This window comes from Alosa alosa, chromosome 7 (genome assembly GCF_017589495.1).
Source record: "Alosa alosa isolate M-15738 ecotype Scorff River chromosome 7, AALO_Geno_1.1, whole genome shotgun sequence".
Classification (NCBI taxonomy): Eukaryota; Metazoa; Chordata; class Actinopteri; order Clupeiformes; family Clupeidae; genus Alosa; species Alosa alosa.
In genome coordinates this window covers 27,400,030-27,416,607 of record NC_063195.1, presented here as the reverse complement: position 1 = coordinate 27,416,607, position 16,578 = coordinate 27,400,030, and the positions used below count along the sequence as shown (strand labels likewise).

The window sequence follows — 16,578 nt, the reverse complement described above, 5'->3', positions numbered from 1 at the left end:
AAAAGTTTGTCTGTTTTTGTTTCCCTTTTGTATGTTTATTTTGCTGTGTGGGTGGATATGATTATATTTTGTCCTTGGGTTGTTTTTGTTCAATTTATCGTTTGGTTGTATTTCATGAGCCGTGTATGTCATGTGACCTTGAATGAACTTATATGACCTGGAAGCGTTAGGGTCAGGGAAAGGACTTCTGAAATGAGTTTGCGTGCACTGCGTTTGCAACGCTCCAGAGATTCTACCGCTGGTACAAGGCGTACACGGTAATTGCTTGAATTTATTGTATTTTCTTTATACATTTTTGTATGTCTTCTTGCTTAATATTAATGCATGGTATGTGTTTTGTTTGTTGTCTGCCAGTTTTCACGGTGCTCATGACGAGCAAAGAAAATAAAGAGTCATGACATCAGTATGAAGCGTGGACCAGGTTTTATTGACACCAGCAGTAGCTATAGACCTCTTCCTCAATTTGTCCTGCTGGGTAACGTCTTTCTCCTCCTCCTCGTAACATCTCTCTCCTCCTCCGAATCCACCTGTACTTCTCCTTCCTCTGTGTTACTACACTGCACATCAAACGTAACGTCTCTCTCCTCCTCCTCCTCCGAATCCACCTGTACTTAAGCCTTTCTCTGTGTTACTACACTGCACATCAAAGCTGTGTTCCACTCCTTCAGCCTGTGCACTCGATGTCGACGGCCCTGCACCCGCTGTAACAGTCGACCTTGGGGTGAACATTTCTGTGATTTTGACATTTTGCTGCGTCCACTTGTATTCTTTTTAGCCTTTTGTCTCGCAGCTTCTGTGCGCCCCCCTTGCGCTTTTGTGGTTTATTAGGCCTACTATCCATTTTCACAATTTCACAGACGGAAACTCACTTCTCTCCGCGGTCAGACAGCTCAAATGGCAAACTTTGATAACCCTGGGAGGGGAGGGGGAGGGCTGAGAGATGTCATTGGACTAGCCCAATGTCCGTCAAGAAAATCAACCAACCCGTTTCGTGTCTCAAATACTGTCGCGGTGGATATTTTTTTTAAATTATTATTAAATTATGACAGCACCGGCCCAAAAATGTGCGTCGGCCCACCGGGCAATGCCCGGTACGCCCGATGGCCAGTCCATGCCTGGTTCCCTTTGATATTGGGCAACTTCATTTTCCCGAGAAACAAACATGATCATCCGATCGGACGACATGGAACCTGTTATGTGGTTGGCCTGCTCAAAAAGTGTCCCCATGTATCACCTAAATCAGGGGTCTCAAACTCAAATGAGCTGGGGGCCACTTCTGCCAACGTTATCTGATTGGAGGGCCATTGAGTGTTCAAGAATAATACAAAAAAAGAACGGCTATTTCTGAAAATGCAATGCCCCCCCCCACCCCAATACCAACACAAAACTGCAAACAGAAAGTGCAAGTCTTTTTATCTCTTTTTTAGACACCTGTGCACGCAACCTTAGCTTATAAATAAAATAATTATAAAATAAATATTAATACAAATTATAAAAACAAAAAAGCATAACAACAGGTATTTGTGTGTTTCACACCAAACAAAAATATTTTCCTCTCATAACTTATATCAAAATTTCAAAAGGCTATGGCTTGAAAATGGTCAGAGATAAAGTTCTACTGTAAATGTAAAAATCTTTGAGTATAATCAAAAGTTTATGGAGGGGGTAAATTTACCCATCTAATCTGCTACTGGATGGCAAGCACCTCAAATTATGCACCTTTCAGTAAATACTGGAACATATTTGAGCAGGTTTACTTTCTTTTTGTGATATTACCCATATAACAAATTAACAGGAAAACAGTAGGCCTAAGATGTAAACTAGATGTACCGCAGAGCGGTACAAAATATGACCGCCGCCCAGTCCAGCACATTTTTTCCACAAAAAGATATCACGCTGAAAGGCCTATATGATTCTAACTGTCTCACTAAATTGCATTATCCACACTCAATTCTCACTGGTATCTGCTAGACAACAAGTACCAAAACATGATTAGTTCATAGATTTCACATGTAAAATTCATTTTATACAACCCCACCTCCATCTTGCCTGTTCATAATTCTGAGAAATTCTTGATTGTTTGTGTTATGTTTATATTATGTGTGTGTGTGTGTGTGCGTGCTTGTGTGTGTGCCTGCATATGTGCCTGTGCATGCAAGCGTACATATGTCTACTGTGTGAGTATGTGTCATATGTATGATTACTGTGAATGTATGTGTGTGTGTGTGTTTGTATCTGTTTGTGCCCATGTGTGCACATGAAATGGGTTAACATGACCCCTGGAGGCAATCATACGGAAAAAAATGGTCATCCTAGGCCCTACAGTTCTCAAGATATTCACAGAGAACTGTGTCTGCCCTACCCTCCTTTTGGGGGGTCCAGTCCAGCGGGGGGGCTACAGATCAAAACAAAAAATGACGGTTCCATGCTATCCATGTGGGGTTACATGCCCACCAAGTTTCGTGTACCCCGGTCTTTCAGTGTCCCGGGAATCATTGACGGAAATTTGGGCATGCGCTGCGCGGCGGTCATAATAACCACAAACCTTATAGGCCTACAATAAAGTATCCTGGTCAAATCGGTTCCTATCGCGGGTGACTTTGTAGTTCTTCAGAGCCCTATTTCTACTAGCCCTGCTGTCTGTACCATGTCCATTACGGACACTATCATCACGATTAGCACTGTCACCTCCAGCTATGTTGGGCAGAGGGTAATAAGCATGGCATGCTTAGTGGACACCGTCGTATACGCAAAGACGCACCTCCATTCACAGACACACCGTGACTATCACTGTCAAATTGTCAGTGTCAATAGACGATCGATCATCATCTCCAAAAGGCAGATACTGTATTCTCCTTCAGAATTTGAATAGGTGAATAACATAGCCTACCCAAGACTTCATCACACGTAACTTTTTTTCAACATTTGGTGTAGGCCTATATTTCTGCTTCAATTTGTGCAAAACTATGGCCTGCATTGCTTCCGCGTCATTAAACAAATGTAGGCCTACGTCTTCGTGTTTCTCGCGTGTAATACAAGTATTTCCTGAAAACTTTGTGCAGCGAAGCTCTGGATGTCTAGCAACTAGAGGAGGAGGATCTATCGTCTATTTTAATCAGTGCCATTGTTTGTCGCAATTAAAAATACCCTCAAGGGCCGAATTACATTATTATTTTGACATTAGGTCACAGGCCGGAATTGGGCCGGGCGCGGGCCAGATGTGGCCTGCGGGCCGGGAGTTTGAGACCCCTGATTTAGGCTAAGTATAAGTAAGTATATATACTCTTTTGATCCCGTGAGGGAAATTTGGTCTCTGCATTTATCCCAATCCTTGAATAAGTGAAACACACTCAGCACACAGTGAACACACAGTGAGGTGAAGCACACACTAATCCCGACGCAGTGAGCTGCCTGCTACAGCGGCGCTCAGGGAGCAGTGAGAGGTTAGGTGCCTTGCCCAAGGGCACTTTAGCCATTCCTACTGGTCGGGGTTCGAACCGGCAACCCTCCGGTTACAAGTCCAAAGCGCCACACACACACACACACACACACACACACACACACACACACACACACACACACACACACACACACACACACACACACACAGAGACACACTTCCTCTCTCACACCAACCCACTCACACAACCACATGATTACTAGCTCACCCACACTTTCTGAACAATGTTCAACTGAATATTCCCGAGAAATAAACATGATCATCTAATCGGACCACATGGAACCGGTTATGCGGTTACCTGAAATCTAGCACCTGATATTGTGGGTTTTTCCCCAATATGTTTTTAAGTGAAGATGTTTCTGGTAGAACATTTCATGTACATGCAAAATACATGCGACAATGTCAACAATATACAGTAGATAGGCATTCTGATCCTGAACTTGCATGAGTCTGACTCAGTTTTCAATTTGCAGTCTGCATATTAAAATGTATAATGTCATGGTTGTCATGGTCCCCAATCCTACTCTCAGGCATTATGTGTTATGACTGAGGGTAGTTGCCTCAGGGTGGTTGTTTAACCAACAGGTATGCTCTTGTGCGTAGGTGTACCTGTGCTTTTAAAAGCAAGGCCACTCATCCCTTCCTTGTCGATGTTTGTCTTGGAGACCTGGACGTAAACCAGTGCTGTCTTGTGAGAAAGCTAGTCCTGCCGACTCTCCTGTTCAGAATATTTTGGTAAGCATTCATGGCCAGCATTTCCTTTGTTGCTTATTTTCTAAAATAATAATAATAATGATAATAATAATAGTAGTATATTTAGTATAACAATAATAATTTAGTATATTAATAATAATAAAAAATATAGTAATAATTCAGTACATTTAGTTCAACATTATTCCACATTCTCCCCCCTCTTAGTTGATGCATTCAAACAGTAGACATAACAATTGGGGGCTAATCTACAGCTAGACACATTGTTGATAGTTGGATATACATGGATAGTTGGATGTACTGGATTTGACCTGATACAAGAGCAGTGCAATACGGAGGCTTCACTGACTCGGTGTTCTTTAAATTCATTGTACTGTAGATACCTCAGCAACAAGGAAAACTCTGTTTGTGGACGACTTTTGACTTTGGTAAGTGCTTTACACCTTAATTAAAGAAGGGTGGACTAGATAGACTTGGAAATGTCGTAACTTAGTTAAAGAACCGATTTGCAATTTCATGGAGTTTGACCTCATTGATCACTTGATAGTGAGAATAATTTTTAGGTTTTTATGGATTTTTTATGGATTTGTTGACAATTCATGTAATTGCAAATTCAGTATGCAATTTGATAATGCAATTTGTTAATATGTTTTGCAATTGGCAATTCGAAAGGGTCTTCCTTATTCAGTGGACACATGTGCGACTATAGCCTTTTAACAGCAGTCAAATGATTTAGGTGTGCTTCACACCTTAATTAAAGAAGGGTGGACTAGATAGACTTGCAAATGACGTAACTATAGTTAAACAACCGATTTTGACCTAATTAGAGTGCATGAAAATGCAATCTACTGTTATCCGATTTCTTCTTATTACAGTGCATGAAAATGCACTGTACTGTTCTTCCTAGGCTTCTTATTACAGTGTACTGTTCTTCCTAGGCAACTTCTTATTATTATTCCGCTTACCAATTTTTCCGTACGCAATTTCTCTTGAACAGTTTAACTTAGAAACTTCGTTCAAACTTTGTAACGTAGGTCTTCAAACGGACCAGGTTGCTATGTCTTTTCAACTTTGAAACTTTTGAAACTATTAAAGAAAAACTTTTTAAAAATCCCCATAGACTTAACATTGCCGATTGTGACATCATAATACGGCCATTAAGCAATTAGAATCCTATGCCAGGTGTTCAGGCCACCTGCAGCCTCAGGCTTTAAGCATACAAACTGGCTCTATTAAGACTACACATCCTGTTCAACTGCTTCCTCTGCCAAAAACTTTCAAAATAAAAGTCCTCACTACAATATTTCACTGTTAAACAATTTAACCCTTTAAACTACTGAACTTTTTAACTGTTCAGCCATTGTAACTGTTACTTGTCATCAACTATGACTCCTACCCACTGTAGCTAGTTAGCATGGTTAGCATAGTTAGCATCTTAGCATGTTAGCATTGCTAGCCACCTGGATTAACTGTCAGTTTCTCAGGCTTTAAGCATACAGTATCATCATCATCTATTAAGACTACACATTCTGTTCAACTGTTTCCTCTGTCCACAACTGTTTCAAAATAAAAGTCCTCACTACAATAATTCCCTATTAAATAATTTACAGTGTACTTACAGCACACTGCCCCCACCTACACACTACACACACACACACACAGTCACTGCTCCACTCCCCTCCAGCCCACACACACATCTTCACTGTCATCACTCACATACATCATACATACAGTACTCTGCTTGCAATAGTAAGTCCCAACTGTTTCCTCTGTCCTCAACTTCAAAATAAGTCCTCAATACAATAATTCCCTATTAAATAATTTAACCATTTAAACTATCCAACTTTTTAAATGTTCAACTATTCCAACTGTCAGTTGTCATCAACTACAACTCCCCACCAAACGTTTTTCTCTATCTTACCTCCATCTTTTTACTTGGATTAGATTTTTAAACAATATTCAACAATATTTTATTGAGCAGCCATTTTTCCATTTTCATGCACTCGTAATTCCCAGGAATTACATTCTCTAGTTGAACTTGATAGTGAGAATAATTTTGATCTTTTTATGGATTTGTTGACATTACATGTAATTGCAAATTATGCATTTTGATCATGCAATTTGTAAATATGTTTTGCAATTGGCATAGTTGTCCTTCAATAGTTATCCTTGTCAGTTCCTTATTTAGTGGACACATGTGCGACTATAGCCTTTCAACAGTAATCAAATGATTTATTTTATAAAATCAATTAAATAATTCGCATAATTAATCAATTCTATTACTTTTCAGAATAACCATGGTGATCTACACAGTGACTGCATACACTGGAAACAGGGCCTTAGCTGGCACAACTAGCTATATCTCCATCCAATTTCAAGGTCCCGAGGAGGATAGTGATAATATTCCTCTAAATGGGGGAATTCAAGCTGTGGGCTTTCATACAGGATCAGTAAGTGCACTCATTTTAAAGCAACAGCTTGGTAGACTAGGTAGACTAGACAACAGCTTGGTAGATTAGACTTGGTTGCCAGTGTGTGTAAGTTATGAGAAAGTGAAAAAGTGTGAGAAAATGTGTTGACATTTTGATGGGTCATCTTGTTTGAATTTGTGCCACCAATTGTTTACTAATAACTAGTCTGTAACCTATTATATTTCAAAAGTTACCTTCCCCATCCTGATTGCAGGAAGCTGTTAGGCCTATCAACTGTTAGCTGATAGACTTACTTGCTGGTTTTATGTTAAACTGCGCAATGCATCTTTAAATATGAATCTATAAACATTGTAAGGGAGGAATGCATCTTTGAATATGAATCTGTAAACATTGTAAGGGAGGAATGATAAACAAATGCAGAAAGGTATGTTTTTTTAAAAGGAGTTACGTTTGCTGTCAATGCTGTCAACAGACACCGAAAGATGAATGCCTCAGTTGTACCAAAACGTAGGAAATACAATGTACAGTTTCTTAAAACCGTGGGCGACTCTATGGAGCACTGCCGTGTGCCACTCTGATTGGCTTCAAGTCGATATAACAGCGATTTGAACTTCCACCTTTTTTCATAAAAACGACAGCCGTCGTGCACAATGGCTGCACAAAATAAGGAGGACAGGATTTTCGGTGACTGAGCACATGTTTTGGTGTAACTGAAACACTCATCTTCAGGTATTTGTTGACAGCGATGACAGCAAACAGGAAACGGATATGCCGACCTCTAGACAAAAACGGAAGTTTGTCACTATGCTACTGCACAGAGCCTATTGTCTTGAATGCAGCCACATGACACTCTTCCATTTACTTACATTGTGTATACTACAGCGCCCACATGTGGTTCAACGTGGCATTACAAGAGATTTAAGCAGGTGCTATACAGTAGCTGGTTTGCATGTGTACCTTCAGTGGATATCAGGACTACACGTCAAATCAGAATGTTATTTCTCACATTCTGTTGTTATTCTGTGTTAATACAGCAGTCAACTGTGGTACAATGTGGCACTAGATCAGGGGTCTGGAACCTTTTTTGCCTGGAGAGCCACTTTTACCAAATTTATTTATTTTTTAATCTCAGAAGAGCTACATAAAGACGGTTACAAGAAAAAGTTTGGATATTTAACGTACAGTTACTTTTATTCAACAGAGGATTTTTTAATACATATTCTACTAGTTTTAAAAGTAATGTGCAAGTAACTTGAAATGTAAAGTGGAATGACAGAAGTATAGGCCTTAGGCTTCCCATGTAGGCTAAGCACCACCCCCTATTTTCCCAGTGTCCTTTGGTATGCAAAGTAACATCAGCTGTCATCATTTAAGGGCAACTCCACGCAAAACTGTCATATATCCAATCCAATTTCGTTTGATATTGACATGGCAACGAACCGCAAATGTAACAATATTGTGCAGGCTACGGTTACGGAGTCAAGTGAGGTGCCGCATCAGAGGGATCAAAGAGCCGCATGCGGCTCCGGAGCCGCGGGTTGCCGACCTGCACTAGATGGTTTACATGCTAACTTCAGTGGATATCTGGACAACATGGAGCATAGACGTTTTTGACATCGCGTCAAAACAGTTGTGTGTGTGTGTGTCACACACACACACACACACACACAACGCCTATGCATGTTGTCCAGATATCCACTGAAGTTAGCATGTAAACCATCTAGTGCCACATTGTACCACAGTTGACTGCTGCTGTATTAAATACAATGCCCTTTAAAACAAACAAACAAAAGAAAAGAAAAAGAACTCCACATAGTGCCTTAAAATCGCTTTTCATATCTTTACAGGAGCAGAAATTTGAGGTACACTATAAAAAAGCCCTAGGGGAGCTCGTACTTGTCAAAATCCGCTCCAAGGCCTTTCTGGGTCTTGTCAACGAGTGGTTTTGCGATAAGATCTTGATTACAACACCTGAAGGTGATGAGCTTTTGTTTCCTTGCTACCGCTGGCTGGCCTGTAATGAAAAGCTTGTTTTAAGACCTGCTAAAGGTAGGCACTCAGGGTAGACTTCACTAGTACTGGTGTACTTGAGAGTTAATTTGTGATGTCTTACAAACACATAGCCACAGCCACACACACACACACAGACACAGACACACACACACACACACACACACACACACACACACACACACACACACACAAGTTTTGCTTTGGGCTATATTACAATAAACATATACAACATATTCAGATTGCCAATTAATGGTGTTCTTTAATATACTTCCATTTCAGCTTTGCTTGTGTTCAAGGACACCAACCAAGTAGCCCTTCGAGAAAGGAGAAGGCAGCTAGAAAATCGACAGGATGCATTTAGGTTTGGGGACAGCAAATCAAATATTAAATTCAGTTAAGTAAAATCTTTTTCCAATCTGTCTGTATATTCTTCTCACAGGTGGAGTGTGTACGCTGAGGGCACCCCCCACATTATTGATTTTGATTCTGCCCTTGCTCTGCCTGCTGAACTCCGGTTCTCTTACACAAAGAATAATGAGTTTTTTTACACAGCAGGAAAGCAGTAAGTGCCTACATCATTAAATAATAATAATTATAATAATCAAATAATAATAATAATAATAATAATAATAATAAAGAGAACAGGAAAAAATTGGATAGTCACAATGGATAGTCATTTATATGTATGTATGTATGTATGTATGTATGTATGTATGTATGTGTGCCCTTATATAATATGTGGACAGTAGGGGTGGAACGGTACACAGAAGTCACGGTTCGGTACGAGTTCAGTACAATGGAGGGAAAAGCAAATCAAAAGTGCAGAAGGCAATTTTTCTTTATTGTGAATGTCTGTAGGCTGTAGGGCCTACTAAAAAATCTCTCCCCTGAGCTACAGTGTAGCTGCAACAGCCTGAAGTGTGCAAAGTAAGTTGTAAACAGTAAACAAGTACCCCACATCATCTACAGCAGGGGTCTCAAACTCAAATGAGCTGGGGGCCAATTCTGCCAACGTCATCTGATTGGAGGGCCGGCTATTTCTGAAAATGCAATGTTCTTTTTTTCAAATACCACACAAAACTGCAAACAGAAAGTGCAAGTGTTTTTATCTAGTTTTAGACACCTGTGCTAGCAACCTTAGCTTATAAATAAAATAATAATAAAATAAATATTAATACAAATTATAAAATAAATGAAAAACATAAAAACAGGTATGTGTGTGTGTTTCACACCAAATAAAAATATTTCCTCTCATAACTTTTTTAAACCTGGCAAACTAGGCATCAGGGTTAAGAAAGCAACACCATTGGATTTTTATATAAAAATTTCAAAAGGCCATGGCTTGAAAGTAGTCAGAGATAAAGTCCTACTGTAAATGTAAAAATCTTTAGTAAAACAAAAGTTTATGAAGGGGGTAAATTTACCCATCTAATTTGTCACTGGATGGCAAGCACCTCAAATTATGCACCTTTCAGTAAATACTGGATGAACATATTTAAGCAGGTTTACTTTCCTTTTTTCATATTACCCACATAGCAAATTAACAGGAAAACACCTAAGATGTATACCAACACCTAAGATGTTGTGGTTTAGTAATTACTACAATATAGGCCTACAATAAAGTATTGTCAAACAGTTCCTATCGCGGGTAATCTGCAGTACCCAGAAGTTCGCATCATATTGCGGGTGACTTTGTAGTTCTTTAGAGCCCTATTTCTACTAGCCCTGCTGTCTGTACCACATCCATTACGGACACTATCATCACGATTACCACTGCAACCTCCAAGCTATGTTGGGCAGAGGGTCGAAACAAGCATGGTATGCTTAGTGGACACCGTTGTATACACGCACCTCCATTCACAGACGCACCGTGACTATCACTGTCATAGACGATCGATCATAATCTCCAAAAGGATATTCTCCTTCAGAATTAGAATAGGTGAATAACAGAGCTTACCTAAGACTTCATCACACGTGAACGTTTTTCAACATTTGGTGTAGGCCTGTTTCTGCTTAATTTCTACAACACTATGGCCTGCATCGCTTCCGCGTCATTACAAATGCACGTCTTTGTGTTTCTCGCGTGTAATACAAGTATTTCCTGAAAACTTTGCGCAGCGATTTTGGGTTTGAATCAAGCTCTGGATGTCTTGCATATAGTGGAGCAGAGTAGGCCTACAAATGAGATTTGTCACCGTACCTGGATCTATCGTCTATTTTAATCAGTATCGTTGTTTGTCGCAATTAATAGCCTCAAGGGCCGGATTACATTATTATTTTGTCATACGTCGCGGGCCGGAATTGGGCAGGACGCGGGCCGGATTTGGCCCGCGGGCCGGATGTTTGAGACCCCTGATCTACAGACTCAATCTGTAACTTGCAAACAAGATAAGGCAATCAGCTATAAAACTGAAAATAGGCCTACAGCATCTCTTATTTATGACTTTCACTTTCATCCATTTAGAGACTTTCAACATCCGTGTTTGGTTGTATATGGAAGGGTATACAGTTTGCCTCAATATTTTTCAGTGTGTATACAGTAATTGTTATATCCATGATATTATAATAATGAAGAAACGCAGGCCGTATGCAGGTTAGGTTGTTTACTGAATCAAACCACTTGCATGTATATTCCATTCGCCAGTAGGGGGCTATCAATTACCAACAGTTAAAATGCTATCCGAACATAACAATGGATTTTCACCTTATTAACATATTATTTTGTTTATCTTTCAGTTTCATACTACTGTCAAAATGAAACCCATTTTAACATGTACACGCGAGAAACACGAAGACGTGCATTTGTAATGACGCGGAAGCGATGCAGGCCATAGTTTTTGTACAGATTGAAGCAGAAATAGGCCTAACACTTTTAAGTTGGTCTGTCACAGTGTGGCATACCACAGCAAGAAAAATGGAAAATGGGTAAACATTTCATGCTTTTCTTCCAAAAAGGTAATGAAATGTTTAGGTAAACTTTACAGTTGAATATAGGGAATTGCCCAAAGGATATCTTCAGGCACCCAGCCTATTCTTAAAACCAGATTCACCAAGATTCTGGCCTTTGGCTTTATGATAAGCATTGCCTATTGTCATTGTTATAGCAGGCCGGGTAGTATATTTAATTGAGTGATGACATTTTGGCTTATTTGAGAAGTATATTTAAGTAGCTGAAATACTCAAATACAATCCCTCAAAGTATTTTACATTTGAGTTTTTCCAATCCTGCAAAATACAAATTTCAAAATACGCTAAAGTAATTAAATACATATTTTAAATACATATAATTGAAATACTGCCCATGTCTGGTGGGTCGCCACCACTCGCCATACCCATCCTTAGTGCTGCTGCTATCGCTGACTGACTCACTCGACCGTCGACCTGACAAAAAAGTGTAATTTACGTAGGCGGACCTCGGCTACCTATGCGCCAATGAGAGCTTCACAGAGCTAAAGCGGGACTACAGATTAGGTGTCCCTAATGAACTCGCGTATCGAACAGTAGTTCTGCATTGCATTAATTAATTCGCACGCAAGTTTTATTTATTTTCATACCGCGTATTCTCTGTGTAAATTCATGCACCGAACCATGACGCCCGTACCGTTTCGGTTCAATACGAATACATGTACCATTACACCCCTAGTGGACGGTCATTTGTATGTCTGTATGTATGTATGTATGTATGTATGCATGAGTGTGTACCCTTATATGTTGTGTGTGCTTTTCATCTTATAATAACTCATGTGCTGTTAACAATATCAGTTCACTTCTATGCTATTGTGGAGAAAGTCCTAAAAAACAAATCAACATTACTTTTTTTAACTTTATCATATTTTTACCTTTTTTAACGTTTACATATTTTTACCTTTTATTCTTATTAATGGACTGTCTACCAATTCTTTGTGTTAAGGTTAGCTCTTCTGAAGCTAATAGGATTAGCTGATTGCAGAGATTCGTGGGAAAGCATCTGCCAAATGGAGGCGCTCCTTTGCGGAGCCAGAAATGAAACCTTGAGTACTCATCTTAAACAACTTCAATGAGCTTAACCTCAATGAGCTTTCTAGAATTATTGTATTAAAAATCAAAATGGCTGACCAGTATATCTGAGCATACTGTACGTTCTTCTAACTTGCCATCCTTTGCAGAATATGTTATAGGGCACTGGGACAAGGACGAGTTCTTTGGCTACCAGTTTCTGAATGGCCTCAACCCCATGGTGATCCAACGCTGCTCAAAGTTGCCTGAGAACTTCCCAGTCACAGAGGAGATGGTCAAAAACCGTCTTGGAAAAAGCACCTTGACGGCAGAGATAGAAGTAGGCTTCTCATTCAGTCAAGTCAAGTCAAGTCAAGTCAGTTTTACGACTTGAATAACGAGAATAACGAACGAAAAACTATCAAAAATAACGTAAATAAAGAGAGAAAACATTTAACTAGACAAATCAATACAAAAAATAAACGTGACATTACATAAAATTACGAACATTACATAAAAACAAACAAAAACATGATGCCAGACGGAGCGGCGTGTCTCGCCAGCGTCCCCGTAACCTAGCAACAGTCAACAGTCTAGCAGCATAATAATAATAATAATAATAATAATAATAATAATAATAATAATATGCTACATTGTATTTTTAAAGAGCCTTTCAAGACACTCAATTAGTTTATTTGTTGTTTTGCCTTTAACTACACCTAATCCATCCAGAATGGGAACATCTTCCTGTGTGACTACAAGATGCTGGATGGACTCATAGGAAATGAGGTGAATGGCGAACAGCAGTTTCTCACCGCTCCTCTGGTGCTGCTCCATCTCAACCATCATGGCAAGATGCTGCCCATCGCCATACAGGTAATCACATCTGAAAAACATTAAGAACAGGGAACAAAAGGAGATATAGTGCGGTGCACCACAAAAATGGTAATTAATAGAAAATTTGGGGGAACGGAAAGGGAAGTCTTAACTCATATTAAAAATGTTATTCCATCTTAGTTTCCCTCCTCTCGAGCTGGCCAGCTACAAGGAAATGCCCCCCCTCGCTTTTTTTCTATTAGGGATGGGGTTTGGTGAGACGTGTGGACCATTCACAGTATGTAAATACTGTATCTGGATAAGCATAGTAGCATAAGTGAATGAAGCATGTGTAATGGTAGCCAGGGTGCGATTTGCATAAAGATCTGATGTTTTTATACACAAAAAACATTTTAACACTTTTTGTAACATTCAGCAAAAAATCTCACTTAATTTAAGTTGCTTCGGACAACCTCTTCTCCTCTACGTGGAGTTGTCCTCCATCCTGGGCTACCAGCTCAGTTGCATCAGTTCTAAGATTTTGAGGGTTCAAAAATATGACGATATGCTGCAATGAATCCTTCTTGTTTCCTTTCATTTGTTCAGCTAGCTTTTCCACTGAAACTACCCATTTATAATGGGTTACACAGTTGCCATATAGGCTAATATAATGAACAGTCATTACGCAGCCACTGTCAGCAGCACGAGTGCACGAGCGATGTCAGATTATTATTATGACCGCCGCGCAGCGAACCGGCGGTCATATAGGTTTAGTCAGATTTTTTAAATTTTTTTAATTTTTTTTTCCGCATGCCCAAATTTCCGTCAATGATTCCCGGGACACTGAAAGACCGGGGTACACGAAACTTGGTGGGCATGTAACCCCACATGGATAGCATGGAACCATCGTTTTCGTTTTGATCTGTAGCCCCCCCGCTGGACTGGACCCCCCGAAAGGAGGGTAGGGCAGACACAGTTTTCTGTGAATATCTCGAAAACCGTAGGGTTTAGGAGGACCATTTTTTTTGTATGTTGATCTCAAGGGGCCATGTCAACCCATTCCATAACCACTCATTTCATGTATAGCGCCACCTAGTTAAACACAAAAAAGTAAAAATGAGGTGTAATTGAAGGTATCTGTGACCTAACATAGTCAAAACTGCACGAAATTGGAAGTGTAGGATCATTATGCCACCCTCTGTATGCACAACCCCCGTGCTGGGCCCCGAACCGCAAAAAAAAAAAAAACAGTTTTTCCTAAATAACTACCTGAACCGTGGCACTGAGGATGGAGAATCTTTTATGGTATGTTGGTCTCAAGGGCCCACATCAACCTGGCTCATAATCACTCATTTGTGATTTGCACCCCCACCCCCCCGGTAAAAAATGAAAATGCAATATTATTTTGCTTTAATCGCCCTTATCTTCAGTTAAGATGTTCAGAACTGCACCCAATTTTATGTGTATGATTGACCTGGCACACACACACACACACACACCCACAGTTTCGTAGAATTTCATCCATAGGGGGGGTCTAAAAAAATTAGGTTATGTGTACATTTAGTGACTGTACACTCATTGGCCTGTAAATGGCGGTGCACACATATACACATGCACACACACAGGCACCCACATACTATCAGTATTAGAACGGCCGATACATAATTACAAATTCAGTAGGATTAAAAGAAAGCCAAAATAAATATTCATCATCATCATCATCATGGCTGCATTTTCAGTATTGGCGATAAGTAGTCGTTTGTCCACTAGATGGCGCATCTTTGCAGTGAGACGTAATTTTGTTGGAAGTTAAAAGTGGGTTGGAAAAACAATGGACGCTTCCCACAAGGACTGTGATTTACCGCAGCGAACATCTAATAAGGATAGGACGATGTTCACATGAAGTGTAATTCCCATTTCTTCTTGAAGCCGAAATAAATCTGAGGATGTTTTCGGACATGCTTGGTTTTTACTGCAGGTACGTTAATCTTGTAATATCAATAAGGACCTAGGTAATGTTACCATTAGCGTTGGTTGAGTGATGGAGGCCCATTTGATTGATTGCATTTGTAGAAAACTATAAATGCGGTTATACCAAGCAAATTGATAGCAGCACTGTTTGTATCTTTCGACTGTCATTTATTGCACGTGCTACAAAATCATTCTGTGCAATGGAAAGATTTACCAACGTTACACCGGTCTGATACAGTTTTGCTATACATGCGTGAGACTGAGACGCCTGTTTATTTTGTTTTAAGTGCGTGCAGGGTGTGAGAGGGGAATCGATGTGCTTTGATTCCAGCTTGGTAGTTGTAGTCTGTGAAATTAAAAAGCACGTGTGTGTGAAGTATCCAAACAATGACATCTTCATTTCATTATGGCTGCTTTAGCAACACACCTTAAGCTGTGTAGTGGGTCCCATTTAGAGGCTACTTCGTTCGCGCTTTCCTTGACTCGTGGAGCTGCGTGAATGTTTTTACAACTTTTCGCCACGATATGGCAGTTTAAGTCCGCTTGATACTGTAAGGCGTAAGCCATTGGTTTCCAAAGGAGATTTTATTTGTGTCGCCAGCATAGCCTATTGACAATTTATGTTGTAAATAGGCCTACCTTATAATCCTACCTGTAGCTTAGGGAAGCTATCAGCTTTCTATTAGGATCTAGTTTGTTAGTTACAGTTTTGTCATAACTCCCTGATGCATTTTTGCATTTAGAATAGCCAGAGCGTGTATATCTCAATCGGAAAATTAAACAATATCGGGTGCCTATGGACCAGACTAGCCATGGACCTCAGTTACACAATGCAAGGGAACATGAATCAGCCTATATTTGCACGAACAATAACGGACAAAAGCTCTTCAACTTTGGCCCGTTAAAATGTCTATGAACAGTCTAGCGACACATTTCATCAAGGCCCATTTGGACATGTCAGTTATTTGCACCACTGGTTAGATGTAAAATAGCATTTCGTTTCAGACTACTGTTACTTAATTTGTGCTTTAACAATAACGTTTCAGACTACTGTTACTTAATTTGTGCATTGACAATAAAGTATTACATGAACTAAAGATGACTAAAATCTTATGTAGAAGAAGAAACATTCACAAAAAATCCATCCATCCAAAAATGACCTTTGTTTTTGATAGCTGTTGAAAACGGCATGGAACTGAC

At 39.8% G+C, this 16,578-nt stretch overlaps 1 protein-coding gene across 1 annotated transcript in view; it reads left to right on the top strand.

The window, feature by feature from the left end:
* Positions 1-4,081: 4,081 nt before the first annotated feature.
* LOC125298570 (polyunsaturated fatty acid lipoxygenase ALOX15B-like) overlaps positions 4,082-16,578 on the top strand; it is a 31,969-nt gene continuing 19,472 nt past the window's right edge. Inside the window, exons 1-9 of the mRNA XM_048249346.1 lie at positions 4,082-4,195; positions 4,551-4,599; positions 6,462-6,621; positions 8,451-8,652; positions 8,896-8,977; positions 9,056-9,178; positions 12,527-12,630; positions 12,762-12,931; positions 13,324-13,467. Coding sequence (XP_048105303.1) covers positions 6,469-6,621; positions 8,451-8,652; positions 8,896-8,977; positions 9,056-9,178; positions 12,527-12,630; positions 12,762-12,931; positions 13,324-13,467 — 978 coding nt within the window. The 5' untranslated portion in view covers positions 4,082-4,195; positions 4,551-4,599; positions 6,462-6,468. The remainder of the gene's footprint in view (positions 4,196-4,550; positions 4,600-6,461; positions 6,622-8,450; positions 8,653-8,895; positions 8,978-9,055; positions 9,179-12,526; positions 12,631-12,761; positions 12,932-13,323; positions 13,468-16,578) is intronic.